Source organism: Anarrhichthys ocellatus, unplaced genomic scaffold (genome assembly GCF_004355925.1).
Source record: "Anarrhichthys ocellatus isolate YVR2014 unplaced genomic scaffold, GSC_Weel_1.0 scaffold1, whole genome shotgun sequence".
NCBI lineage: Eukaryota > Metazoa > Chordata > Actinopteri > Perciformes > Anarhichadidae > Anarrhichthys > Anarrhichthys ocellatus.
The window spans coordinates 4,875,518-4,889,215 of NW_022280031.1; the positions used below are offsets into that span (position 1 = coordinate 4,875,518).

Below are 13,698 nucleotides of genomic sequence, written 5' to 3' on the forward strand. Positions count from 1 at the left end.
TCTCAGTAGAGCTGAGGGAAAATACAGTCAGGTGATTATTTTACATTACACTTATGGGCGAATTCACAGAAGGATGCGTGGCTTTTGCAGCCACTAAACCTGCAGAAATTACCCCAAAAAGAAACCTCATAATTCTGAAATGCACCCCTGTGCTGCCAAGCAAATAGCTTCTTGGCGCTCCTGTGCTACTGGCACGTATTTTAATTAGGAAATATGCCTTTATTCGGCGCAAAATGAGTCTGTTTCTATGCAAAAGAGCCTCATTGTACAAACAGTCCGATTCACAAAGATCTGTGCTATTAGCCACACACAGTTACAGTGAAATGATTAGCGTCTTCAGAGAGTTGGTGTTAACTGAAGCACATTTATAAGAGGTGTTTGCTCAAACTCGTTTATTTTGGGACGCAGTGACACGATGCAATGACACGATGCAATGACAGTTGTGTCATGAAAAATACCTGAATAAAGCTCCCCTACATGTCGTTTTTTGAAAATACAAGAGAAAGGAAAAACAAGAAAAAGATGAATAAAAAAATAATGTTTTTATATAAACGGATAAACAAATGATTTCTTCCCTCACAAATCCTGGGCTTATATTTCCCCCTTCCTCTCTCTTAATTGCCTCGAGGTTCCTCTGGCAAGACCCTCTCACAACCGACGCATTGACCTCAAGTGCTTGTATACTTTGCAACATGCAAAAAAAAACAAACAGCAAAATTTGATGGGTAATATCATTAGCCCCATATCTTTTGTGAATCAGAGATGGTGCAAACGCTCCTACTTCATAGTCATTTGACTCATTATTGCTATAAAAATATTGATTAGTGCTTCTTTAAGCGTTCTAATAGCCACAAGACACATTTCAGAGAAGTGGAATCGGTTTTAATACCATAATATTGTATCTAAAAAGCTTTTGACGTATTATTTTAGGAGGAAAGTTGCCTCCGTTAGTTCATTACAGTCAGCTATACGTTTTTGAATGCCGTGTCACTGCTCCTGTGTTTTGGCTCAGCATTTGGCTGTGGGAGTTGCCGCTCGGGTGGCACCCAGGGGAGCTGGACCTTGTTTCCGTGCTGTTTTGTTTATGAGCAGCCCTGCAGAAGCAAACCGTGATTGACACCTTCCTAGGTGTTAATGAAAAGCATAGACACAACAGCTTCTGGTGGACGCGTGCTGCCATACACAGCCACCAAGGGGCTGTCCACAGCTACACAGACACCATGTGGAAAACTTAGGTTCAAAGAATTTCCACTTGACACTAATTTATCCTCACACACGACGATAAGAGAGGGACATAAAAGCTTGTGAACAAATGTTTTCAAGAGTAAATCCTGGTTGATGCGAGATGAAGCGAGCCTAATCATGAGTCGACATGGAGTGGGAATTGATGACAACAACGCCAAATTGCTACAGCTTTGTGGCAGAGGCCATATTGTTCAGTTCAGTACAATTCAATACAAGCTGACCATATAACAATCTATATATAGCCCAGCTGAAACTTAAAAGACACAAATACACAGAAGAAACCCACATAAATCAAGCAAAACACACAGGAGACCACATGTTACAGTATGAATTTCATTTTTAACATGAAGCCAGATAGCATGGGTTGTTTACAAATATAAGGTTTCAAATAATTCAAGTCAATTTTATACATATAGCCCAATATCTAATAAACAAAAATGAATTAGCGACACTAAGTATCACTTAAGAGATACAGTTGATTTCAACGTCTCTAAAATAAAGTACAGACTCAGAGAGTACAAAACAACTGTTGGAGAGTCAAGAGTGTGTGAGCCTCCACTGTTTGGTGTCTGCACTGAGGAGCATAGTGCACAATGCTGCATTTATTCAGGGTGCTCCGTGTCCACATTCAACTTATATTTTGGATAAACCTTTCCCCTAACTTTAATTTCTCTGTAACTGTTGCCTCTCCAAAAGTAGTTGAGGGCAATTCTTCATCAATAATCGCCTTTGAATTGAAAGTAAATGATTTTGCACGAAAAAGCGACTCAGTTGCCTCAACAGGTGTTACATTAATTAGTTACTTATAATATATTTGTCTAAACCCTCACACCTAGTGTCACATCTCCACAGGAAACAATACCCCAAAAGTATATTTGGATCTCCACTCTTTGCTGCACAACAGATTTAAACTGAGAGTTGTTGACAATGTGTCATGGGTGAATGCAGAGTGGGAATGACATTTGGGTCACATGACTGTGAATGATAATGTGAGAGGCAGCCGTGCTCCTGTCACACTGGGATCAACTAAACCACACCAGCGGAGCATTCGGGACACTGGAGGCGTCTTTGGTCCAGTTTCCCCTCAGCTCAGCCCACACCATCCGCTCCACCACCGACCCCGTCTCAGTGACTGGATCGACCCCCGGCCTCCTCGCTCTGTCAGACAGCAGTCTAGGAACCACAACCAAAAGTCTTTGTTAGTTGCCTCATGGGGCTAGTCAATGTAAAATCACAAGTCCAAGTCATGTCACAAGTCTTCCTGATGATATTGCGAGTCTTTCAGTTCTCTGAATGTCGACCATTTCAATTTCACAGTATTTAAACATTTTCCTCTCAAGGAATAGTTCGACGTTTTAAAAAAATGCCCTTGTTTGTTTTTTCGAGTTAGATGAGAATATCATTACTAATCTCTTATCAAGCTGGAGCCACCAAGCTCACCTCAACAGCTCGTCACACTCAAACATCTGCCTGCTACAGCTCACTAATTGACATGTTATACTTTGTTTATGTTATCTGCACACAAACAGAAATATAGAAATGACCACTTGATGTTTTACGGAGAGAAACATGCTGTTGATATTTATTCGCCCGGTGCAGTGTTGTACTCACCGTGAGGTTGCCAGGCAACAGTCAGACACTGACCAATTGATGATAACATGGTAATTAGTGCGCTTTGAAAGTGCTGGTTGGCCGATTTCTAAACTTTTAAACTCCTAATCACTATGCTCTCAGCCAAAATGTCAAACTATTCCTCAAAAGCTCTCTTAGTTAGTCGTGTGTTTAAGCCTTAATATGCTGATTATCTTTCTGTAAAGTAAGTTTGCACATTAAACCTGCTATAATTCTGCAGCATCTTTCTCCGTCTCATCAGCTGTCACTCAGGTGCAGAGACCGATGCCTGAAGGCACCACTCGACCCCTCCGATCAAATGCAGCGACAGCTTTTTTCCTTTAAAGATTAAGATGTTATTCCTAAAGTGTGTCTTCCAATACAAATGGGACTTTTCTTCCCCACTGACTGATTAAATGTTGCTGCTTGCTTTAGGCGTTCAACCAGCAGGGGAAAGCCAACACAAGACCAAACTCCTTCCTCTATCGGCGCTCACTATGCATATTTCTAATGTTTTATTTCATTTATCTCTTCAATCAAATGCACATGAAGTGAGTTTAGAATTATCAACCAGAGCCTGTGGCTTGATTCAAAGAGTTCATTTGAATTTGAAATGCATTACACAAAGATAGATTTAGGGATTCATTCTAATGAGTACACCTTTTATGGTTTGTGGTTTCTTTCTCATGTATACAACTTCCCTTCCACAAGTCGTCATAGTCCCCTGTATGCTATGTTATTGTCTGGAATGAATAATGTATCACTCAATAAACTTTGCAGTTTACATGCAATTAGATTAAATTCTCTAATCTGCGCCTGTGTGCTTCGTCTCATATTCTGTCCACGTGAAAAGATTTCCAATGCAATATCTCTCTTTTCTAATATCATATTTTGGGCAAGTGTGACACAACAACATGAGCCTTTATGTCTTCTCTGTTTTCACTCAGTGCATTACAGCACACTCAGCAGCAGGCTTAGCACACATGAGCGTAAAGTATTTCCTCATAAACTATCAGAGTTGCTCCTGATTAAAATGTCAGGCTGGTTAATGTTCTGTACTATTCGCATGTTGCTTCATAACACAATTTCCCCTTTTTGTAGTTTGCTTGTTGGAGGTCTCCTAACTCGAGCTCAGACGTGTGACATTCTGAAGCGTGTCCTTCTGTTTACTTTGAAGTTTAGTGAGGAATAAAACTAAATGTTTCGCTTTGCTGTCTAAAGAGCTTCTCACAGTTACTGACCAAGTCAGCAGCTTTCACTGTGTTTTCTTTTTTTCTTCACCTCGTTCAATCTTATGGTTTGAAATCATTGTATGATTTTGTTTAGGTTACAGCCAGTGTTGATCTGAAAGCCCATATTTAAATGTTAAATAGATTTCATGGGAAATGCATTTGTTGATTGACAGTATAACTTGTTACTTTATAATGCAGTCTTTGCTTGATGCTTTGTGCTTTTTATACGTTGTCCCTCAACTGATATGCTCAGCGATTAGAAGGTTTAGTTTGTCAACCTGTCCTCTACCATGTAGCATTAAATATCACCTATGACATTAACCTCCTTATGTCTTCTGTCACCTTTTTCATATGAAAGGTTAGTTCTTATCTGTATCATCATCAGGTCTGCAGTTAATGACAGTCTGGCTTAATGTAAGGATGTATTGATTTGAGAAGAGGGTTATGTGGAAACACTCACAGCCACTCAAAGACAAAAAAAAGGTCGACAAAATGGCACACAGGTATGAAATTAGTCTTATTTTAACCTGCAAGGAACAAACTAAAAAACAGAGGAGTCAAGTGGTTGAGCTGCCTCTATGAACCCCTCCAATTAGAGAGCAGAAGACCTTTAGCGTACCAGACTTTCCAATTAACAACATTTCAGTGCCTATTTTGAGTTCCGACTTCAGGATGCAGCACATGGTGTTGTTGCGCATCCCATAGTTGCCTAACAACCAGAAAAATATGTGACGAGCAAGATATACTACATCCTGGAAAAGAACAAGTATTTCCTTGCTTCCACATTTTTGGAGTTAAATGTTTTACTAATGTTCTAGTTCGTCATTCACGTATTATCCTAAACTGAATTGAATGTGCAAGATGCAAGTATTTGTCATTTCTACACAACTTATGAAACTCCTATTTTGATATAAAGTACATTAAATGAAAATATAACAGTGAAGTACAGCATGAGATAAAACAAGCAAATGTATAAGAAACACGTAAGCAAAGATTAGCAAAAAGAAACGTGATCTCCATGATCTTGTGTCTTCTGGTTTGGTAGTTTTTTTTAAATTTGATTTACCATCAAAAACTATAGTCCGGTAAACATATAAGTTATGGATCAAAGCTGACAAAGAAGTCACTGTAAAGGTTCAATATCTCTTATGGATTTAGGTTATCTTTATGTTGGTCTGGCTGTGGGACTATCAGTCGGTCACTCGACCACTTAGAGTCTTAGACTGATCAGACTTCATACAAATATCTCAACACAACTATTGAATGGAATGCCATGACATTAGTTGGGACCACGGATGCGTATACAGAGGATAAATTCTACTGGCTGAAAAGTCAGAGGGGTCCCCAACGACTTTGGGGACCCCCCCTGACTTTTCCTTCAGCGCCACCTTGAGGTTGACATTTGTGTTTTTGAGTGAAATATCTCGACCACTATTAGACGGATGATATCAAATAAGATTTGGTATGTCTCCCTCCGGATGAATTGTAATAACTTTGGTCATCCCCTGACTTTTCATCCAGTGCCATCATCAGGTCAAAGCTTTAAGTTATTCAGCACTTTACGTAATATGTGCATAACTAATGACATTCTCATGCAGCCTCGGCTGTACTGTTTAAAGCTAATCAGCAAATGTTTGTAAGCTCAAAGTCTTAACTGAACATGAACATGGTATTAGTATGTTAACATTGTCTTTGTGAGCGTGTTAGTCTAAAACGTGTCTGTAGACTCCAGTCTTTTTATGGCCTTGAACTATTTTAACAATTTCTCTAAAGCATATTTTAAAAAAATGGATATACTGACAATTAATTTGAAGATATATTCATACATGTATGAATATATTTTCCTCCCAGCATATGATATCCAAATAATTAATGATTCTGTTTTAATAATCATTTTGATAATAGTTATTCTGAGCTGAAGTCACAGTGCAGCTCAAACCCCGTCATGCAGATTTTGGTTGAATCCCAGCACTGGATCTTTGGGCAGTGAGTTTCTCATGTGGTGTTTGTTTATAGAACTCCTCTCACCATCTGTCCATCCCTCCCTTTTGTTTTATCACCCCTCTAGGTGCAGACTCAAACAGTGAATGCAGCTCAGGGAGTGGGGTTGTCCTGTTGGACTCAGAGAGACGTCCCCGGCGGCGTCCTCTGTCCGCTCGGTGTCTGTCTAGGATCAAGGGGGTAGAAACTACAGAGGGAGAAGCTCCAGGGGAACCTCGTTTAAAGAGCTGGACTGGGAGCAGACTGGTGGACAGCAGGCAGAGAGAGAAGAGCGGCTTCCTAGAGACTCCAACAAGAAGAGCCCGGAGGCTCAGGAGTGGTGGGGTGCTGTTGGAGGAGAGGAGTAGAAGTTCAGTTAGAGACATTACTTGAGAAAAAGAGATTAAAGGATTGAAATTGAGAAGATTGAGAAATTCAAATTATAAAAGTGTGTCTCACTATGGGTATTAAAGGATAAGGCAGGTGATATTCTATGTGTCTGGTATTGTGAACAAATCTAATGAAAAGACCAAAACTAACACTGTTTCTCAATACTTTCAGACTTCCCTACCCTGAGACCCCATCCTGCCCTGTAGAAGAATCTTTAAAAAAAATGGCTCATTAATATAAGGTGTCTTTTTTTTAGCTAAAACAGCTGATCACTGTAGTTTTTAACAAATGTTACACAAACAGGGGTAGATAGTGGATTCATCTTCATTTGGTGCTCTAGTAAGCAGCAGGACGGTGTATGCAGGACCAGCTCCAAATGAACTACAGAGCCCATGTTCTTTGTAATGAAGGAACATGTCACCCAGTGCAACAGTGTGTCTCACTGATGTCTTTTCCTAAAAGTTATTGAACAAAACAGGAGGTCTAAGGTGGCTTTGGCTACACAGGCACTTCTATTGGATCTGTTGATAATAAGACTAAAATATAAAATATAACCAGACTTATTCTTTACTCTTTTAATCACCTCTTTTTAAAGTGAAAGTATCAAAATCTGCTAGATTTTGCTGACAGAAAACAAACAACTTTAAAGCTGCAGAAGCTTATTCAGGTAACCTGTGTTTCTTGAAACATTTTTGGAGAAGTGATGATGTTTGTCAAAATGATGCAAGATGTATATGTTAGAAAAAAGTATTTTACTTGAAATGTCTAATATGCTGTACTGAACCATTACATGCAATACTTGTGTTTATTAGAGGATTGTTTGACAAACATACATGGAGTTTTTACTGTTTTACTTGTTTACAAAGGGCCTTTGTTTCATTCACTTAAGGCATTGCAATTACTATAAGCACATAGACTTCACAAAGTGATCTGTTCTGTTCTTGTTTATTTGACTGAATATTTAAGTGTATTTCACAGCGTTTGAGCGTTGACATAGCTCTGTTGCTGATGCACATGTTTTGATATAAAATTGACTTCATTTCCAAAGAGGAAGGTGTGAATTAATGCATAATAACCTTCTTCGTGTAGTTCTCACGAGCACTCCTCAGTTAGGACATGGTTATTGTGCGTGTGTGTGTGTGTGTGTGTGTGTGTGTGTGTGTGTGTGTGTGTGTGTATGCGCGCGTGCGTGTGCAGCCTGCTGTCATGATTAGTCGAGGAGAAAGCTTACATGGCAAGTGACCACTAATATTAATTTCCCATTACTGAATGCAAATTTCTGTTACTCTACCTTTTATTTACATCTGGCTTCTTACTTCCTCACACATCCATTCACAGCTCCTCATTTTCTTTCAAGCCGTCATATTGTGTTATTTTACTTTCTCAGCCTTTCTCCCATCTGCTGTCTCTTTGCAGAGTCTAATTACCAGCTGCAACAGCGAGGCTGGTATATAGTTTTCACCTTGTGAGTACGTGTGTGTCATCACGACAAAATGTGGTTCTGGAGACACCAACTGCAGTGGGAACTACCACAGAGGCCTTTGCCAGGTGTTTGTATTCGTCTGACAGTCTGTCTAGTTGTAAACAGATTTTGTCACAACTGTGCAGAATCCAATCACAACACTTTACTGGTATGTATCTGAGATTAAATTAAAGGCCCTATTTGGCATCATGGCTGCTGGTGTGTGATCCCATTGCAGGATGGTCTGTAGTTTCTGTTTGTTTTTCTCCTTTTATTCTTTTCTCTCTTTCCCTCTGAAATAAATATGGCAGCAGCAGCCTGAAAGACCACCCTAATGACCCAGACAGTGTGTCCAGTCATATCCATATCCTTTATTTTATCATCCTTATCGCACCGGACTTGTCGCAGAGAGCAGTGCTCACTTAGAGGGTGCAGGCAGCTCAAAGGGATGTGCATGTGTTATCAAGTGTGAGAAAATCCTTCTAGGCCAGTTTCAAGTAAACCGCATATTCTGAGCTAAAATGCGTTCTTTTAAGATTCTACAGATTTTCACTTGGACAGAAACGGGTATTACGTGTAGACAAAGGCTTATGTCTGTCCTTGACTTCACTGTTGCGTTTGATATAACTAACCACACCAATAAGGCTTTCCTTAACCGTAACTGTGGCATTACATTGTCAGATAAACTCTCATCCTGCAACGGCTTCACGATCAGACTGTTTAAGCCGAGAGAAAACCTGCAGAAAAGAGTGTTTTTATCTGAACTAAAGCTATTGTAAAGGGTGTTATTCAGTCTTAAGTAATGACTAACATTACATATATTATACAGCCAGACTGATGCTTTGAGGAAAATTATATTCCATTAATGGAGATCTTTTGCTGCCTGACAGCTCATTTGAGTCATTTTTCTTGATAATCCCTTGTTAAACTATTGTATGTTCTTATTCCACATGGAAATGTAAAAAAAAAAGCCAGTTACAGCATCACTCATTCACTCATTTATTCTGGTTGAATTTGCTGCTGAGACCTAATTGGCAGAATGCTGAGCTGTTACCTGACTAATGCTCTACAAATACGATGATCTATAGTGTGTGTTTACATTTGTAATCTAAATGCTGATGGCTCTAAAGAGGGTTAAATTCCCTCAGGGTAAAGTTAAACAAGATGAATGTGCTTAAATAGTAGAGTGAGGCCCTGTGGTGCTGCCTGTTTGTGTAGTTATAGCACCTCTCTGGGAGCAGTGGGTGCACTCCTATACACGTGGGGTAGTAACTTGCTGAGGCGATGCTGATCTGTGAATTATTTGTTGGCTACAGGGAATCTAAACATAACTAGACTTAAATATCATTGGTGTGACAGTAGCTGGTAGAGATACTGTTTTATGGAATTAAAGGGTAATTCCGCTTTATTCCAACTTGTCATAGTTTAGGATCACTGTTCCTGTTGACAATAGTCACTTATGTACTCACAAAAGTAATAGCTGAAATCTGTGACTGCAGGGATATTGAAGGGTTTACATTTGACCCACTGTACATGTTGTATTTGTGGACACATAGTTATCCTGTGTTGAGGCAGCCTATTCTTTTTTTATATTAAAAGTGCAGCCACTTTGTGTTTTACCTCCAAATAGAGTAGTTTCAGTGATCTGACCAAACGTTTGGCTTGTTTACAAGGCTTGGCTTGTATCCGATAGTCTGACTGCTCGAGTTTCTTGCCACATTGACCTCGTTTGTTCCCAGCAATTACTTTAATGAGTACAGAGTATTTTCATAACAATGTATGAAAATATGAGCCAAATTAAGCTGAAAACGGATTTATCCTTGAAGGATGAACCTTTGGGGTGGGAAGTTGAATCTAAGCAGGGACAATTTCCTTTGTAGAAAGCAGTATTTCTATAACAAAGTTTGTTTTTGTATGTTTCCATACTTGTGAACAGCAACAAAAACAGAAACACCACATGATTTTAAACTGTTTGTTTAACATCGTTCATTGACATTGAATCATTAGAAACCCACAAAGAGAGCAGCAGTCCGACTGATGTGCACTGACCACTGGCTGGAAACGCTTTGTGTCTGTCCTCTATAATTTCACTCGACATTAATTGGCATGTTGCTATCTAAACTCTACATTCCACCCACATGCCCTCAACTATTGTAATGTAAACTACAATTCTATTTCAGGAGGAAATTGGTCCCTTTGTGTTAGCTGAGGGAATTATGCAACAAGCAGGACCCACTCGTCATTTTAATTGTACACAGAAAAAGTTTTTCTTTTCCCAGCCCCTAACTGCAAAGTATCTATTGTTAGTGCAGAAATTAAACATTTTAAAACGGTGAGATGTGTTATGTATGTGTGTAGGTGAGAGGAGGGTGTGGTGGTGGTGGTGCTCAAGTATGTGAAGGTGACAGAAACGGGTGAGCGATGAAGATGAATACATTCTGCATTCATTATTACGTTGCTTCCTGAATATTTCCAGATTTAATTGCAACTGGTTGTGCACAGGGTACGGAGTTGGACTTAACAACCCAAACTGGTGCAGCAGACCTTTTCTGCACTCCTCACTAATTATGCAACAGGAATGTTCCTGATGTAATATTGTTTTGGATGAGAGGAAAAAAATGCACAGTTTGTTGCATGAAAGGGTGTCTTCGCAGAATGCTTTGCTACAGAGCACCATGTAGCATAGTTCACCTTAATTACCAGTGAGACATTGAGGTTTTCCACTGCTGGCTACACCGCTTTTAAATAGCTAATAGCTGAATCAATACAGTTAGCCTCGCTTCTTTTGGACGATGGAAAAACATTTTTAATATGTATTGTGTTCGTATTAGTTCAGGGTTGTTTGCAATTTTTAAAATGTAATTCAACCTTGAGCTCAAGTATGCCTTCATCATATGAACAGCAGATTAAATGTGAACTTGTTTGCTATGGGAGTTGTATCTGTTCGTGTGGGACGTTGTAGCCTTTTCAGTGAAAAACAAACCGTGCAAGGCCCCCTTTGAGTTTGTGAAGTGCTGTGCCTCTCATCTGGAGTGGGATTCCGTTTTAATGAGATGGAGGTGAACGAGGAGCTGGCCAGCCTTCATAGAGGGGGGAAAAGTTGCTCATTTCTCTTTTCTCATCTATCTAAATTTAGCTGGAGAGCTGCAGCGCCTTGCTTTGTCTATTTGGAAAGATGTTTAAATGGGGGGGAGGGGGATATATCATTAAAAGTTAGATACCTCACAAGCTTGCTCCCACAATGCAATTGATTAGTCATTTAAAAAAAGACCACGTGAGAAGCTGGGAACAGGATTTGTGACTTAGATGTTTGTATTCTTCACTCCTGCATAGGACTACAGCAAACGGAACATTTACATTCCCTATTTTTTTTTTTAAAAGTTGTTCCTGATGTGGATGCTGTAGCTCGCTTCCCTGCAAACAAACGCTGTGAAGCACAGTGAGGCTACTGAGACGCGAGAGCGCAGCGTCGACTCGTTGCACTCATTATAGCTGTGGCGCTGCAGAGAGGGGCTGCACGAGCGCTATATAGGATTCCTCAACACTTATTGTTTTGAAGTTGAATTTGATTCACTTACCGAAGAGAAACCACGATAGATAGCGATTGTAATTGTAATCACAGATTCGTTTAGATTCACTTGACTCTCAGTCCAGCAGGCAGACACATACAGAAGAATCCGTCGCGCATCGTAACTGTCGATGCGAGTGGACACACGCGCACATGTGCGGTGGGCTGTATCGCTCCGGTCTGTAGGCGTGCTGCACACACGGTGACTGGCAGACACGAGTTGGAGAGCCCCGAGTGGAGTTTGACAGACTTGCCGATGAGGACAACACTTCAGAACCAAGGACAGATCCAACCCGCTGCCTGGCCAACATGCTGAAAGTGAACAACATCTGGACTCCGCTCGTCACATGAAGCGCTGCACGTTGTCTGTTAATTGACGCGCGGATTGAGGAAAAGAGACCTGCAGATATATCTGCCAAGAGACACAGTGCTACAACCAGGTAAGAAATGAGCCCTTGATAACTTCGATTTTTAACATAGTGGTATGTTTTTCCCAACCTAGCATAGTCTGTCATAGAAATAACTTGTCTCTGCATTTTACTGTACGAGTGCGTTTGTATGCTTTCTCCTTAAGATTAGATTTGATCACGCATCCCACATCCCCATCTTAACTGCCATTCAATCCAGATCAGTTGATCACATTTTTCCAACATGCATCTTTATTGCACTCAAATCTCTATGGCTCAATATCACCAGTAAATATTCAAAGCAACTTGCCCTTATAGTGTGTAGCCTATCTCTTTATAATTAGACAATCCAACACCTGAGTGTTTCTGCATGTATGTTGGAATACTGTATGTCAAGTTGTCTCCCTCTCCACACGAGAGACTATTCAGCACAGTCACAATTGTCCTCCACTAAAGATTGCATTTATAGTCTAATATCGCACTTGCAGTTCTCGTACTAATCAGAGCTTTTGTTTTTAGACAGCTTCATGAACAATGTAATAGCGCCCTGCTGTGAGAGTAACTGAGTTGTTTTCATTCTGCAAGAGTCATGAAAGTATTTCGTAAAGACTGATTAGGCACTTGACAAATACACGATTGCATGCATCAAATAGTTGTCAATGAATCCGACAGGATGTGATGTAGCAGCGGGATTTCTCTCAAATGCAAGAGAACAGTGATAGGTTGGTTGTAGGTTACTGTAATACCACCACCACCACCACCACCACCATGTCTGCATGAATGTGATTATCATGTTATTATTGGATGGTGCCACCAACAGTCAATAGACTGAGGCAACCTGTTGTAGCCAGTCTCACTCTCACATCTGCACTTCGTCTCAGTATGTGATTTAGACACATTAAGTTTCCTCGTAAACACCCAGGTAAGATATTGGCACAATAAAATCCTGAGAGCCAAACAGGCTGACTGATTTCTCCTGTGCTATTTTGATGAAATGATGCACTTGATCTGTTCAAATTTACAATCTAGCCGGCTGCTGGCCACCACAGAGGCATCCTAATTCCTTCAGCTGACAAGTCCAGGTGGAGGGATAAACTGTGTCCCCACTGGAGATGATATAGTTATGAAAATCATTAGTGGGATTATGGCGACTGCTGTTTTTCTCTTCTTCTTTTTGTATTGCATCAGCAGTAAATATAGTTTTTTTTTGCTTTGAACAGCTAGTTCCACTCCTTCAGAGAATCATTCAAATTCACAATGTTAAATGGCACAGGTGATTTGTCCTGTGTCTTCCGACTGCACAGCTGGATAATGTGAAAATCAGTTGGGTCATATTACACAAAAATAAAATCGTGGGGAAAAGGACGAGACTTTGTCCGCAATCCATCTTGTTTAGTTTGCCATAATAAGCACAAAATGATCATCCTACCAGTGATAGTCACTAAACATTGGAAAGCAACATTTTAGACAAATCTCATGGAACAAGTGCTGTGTTTAAGCTGTTATTACTCAACAGGCTTAATGATTCACGTGTAGTGGATTGCACACTAAATGAAATGTCATGTCATGTTCAATCAAGCATTCAACAAAAGGCTATGTGCCAAACAAACCCGAGGGCAAAGCCTAAATGCTTGAGGTGATGTTACTAAAAGGAGCATTAAAAAAACGTTATCGGACATCATAGTATTAAATAATACATCAAATAGATTGATTTCAGCAGTGGATTTTGTTAACAATAACAAACAGGTGGTTAGTGCCCCCCCCCCCCCCCCCCCCCCCCCCCCCCCCCCCCCCACCCCCACC

General features: G+C 40.2%; 2 protein-coding genes and 1 long non-coding RNA gene across 3 annotated transcripts in view; 2 read left to right on the forward strand and 1 right to left on the reverse strand.

Annotated features, from left to right (window-relative positions):
* The window catches only part of tex264b (testis expressed 264, ER-phagy receptor b), a 38,501-nt gene extending 27,789 nt beyond the window's left edge, over nt 1–10,712 (forward strand). Inside the window, exon 4 of the mRNA XM_031852344.1 lies at nt 6,157–10,712. Coding sequence (XP_031708204.1) covers nt 6,157–6,461 — 305 coding nt within the window. The 3' untranslated portion in view covers nt 6,462–10,712. The remainder of the gene's footprint in view (nt 1–6,156) is intronic.
* On the reverse strand, nt 1–11,631 carry LOC116386302 (uncharacterized). The gene is made up of 3 exons (XR_004212952.1): nt 11,499–11,631; nt 6,117–6,416; nt 1–2,418 (listed from the first exon to the last, which is right to left on the reverse strand). It is a non-coding gene; the product is annotated as an uncharacterized LOC116386302 (long non-coding RNA).
* The window catches only part of grm2b (glutamate receptor, metabotropic 2b), a 24,689-nt gene continuing 22,014 nt past the window's right edge, over nt 11,024–13,698 (forward strand). The window contains exon 1 of the mRNA XM_031852267.1: nt 11,024–11,928. The gene's annotated coding sequence lies outside the window, so the exon portion shown is untranslated. The remainder of the gene's footprint in view (nt 11,929–13,698) is intronic.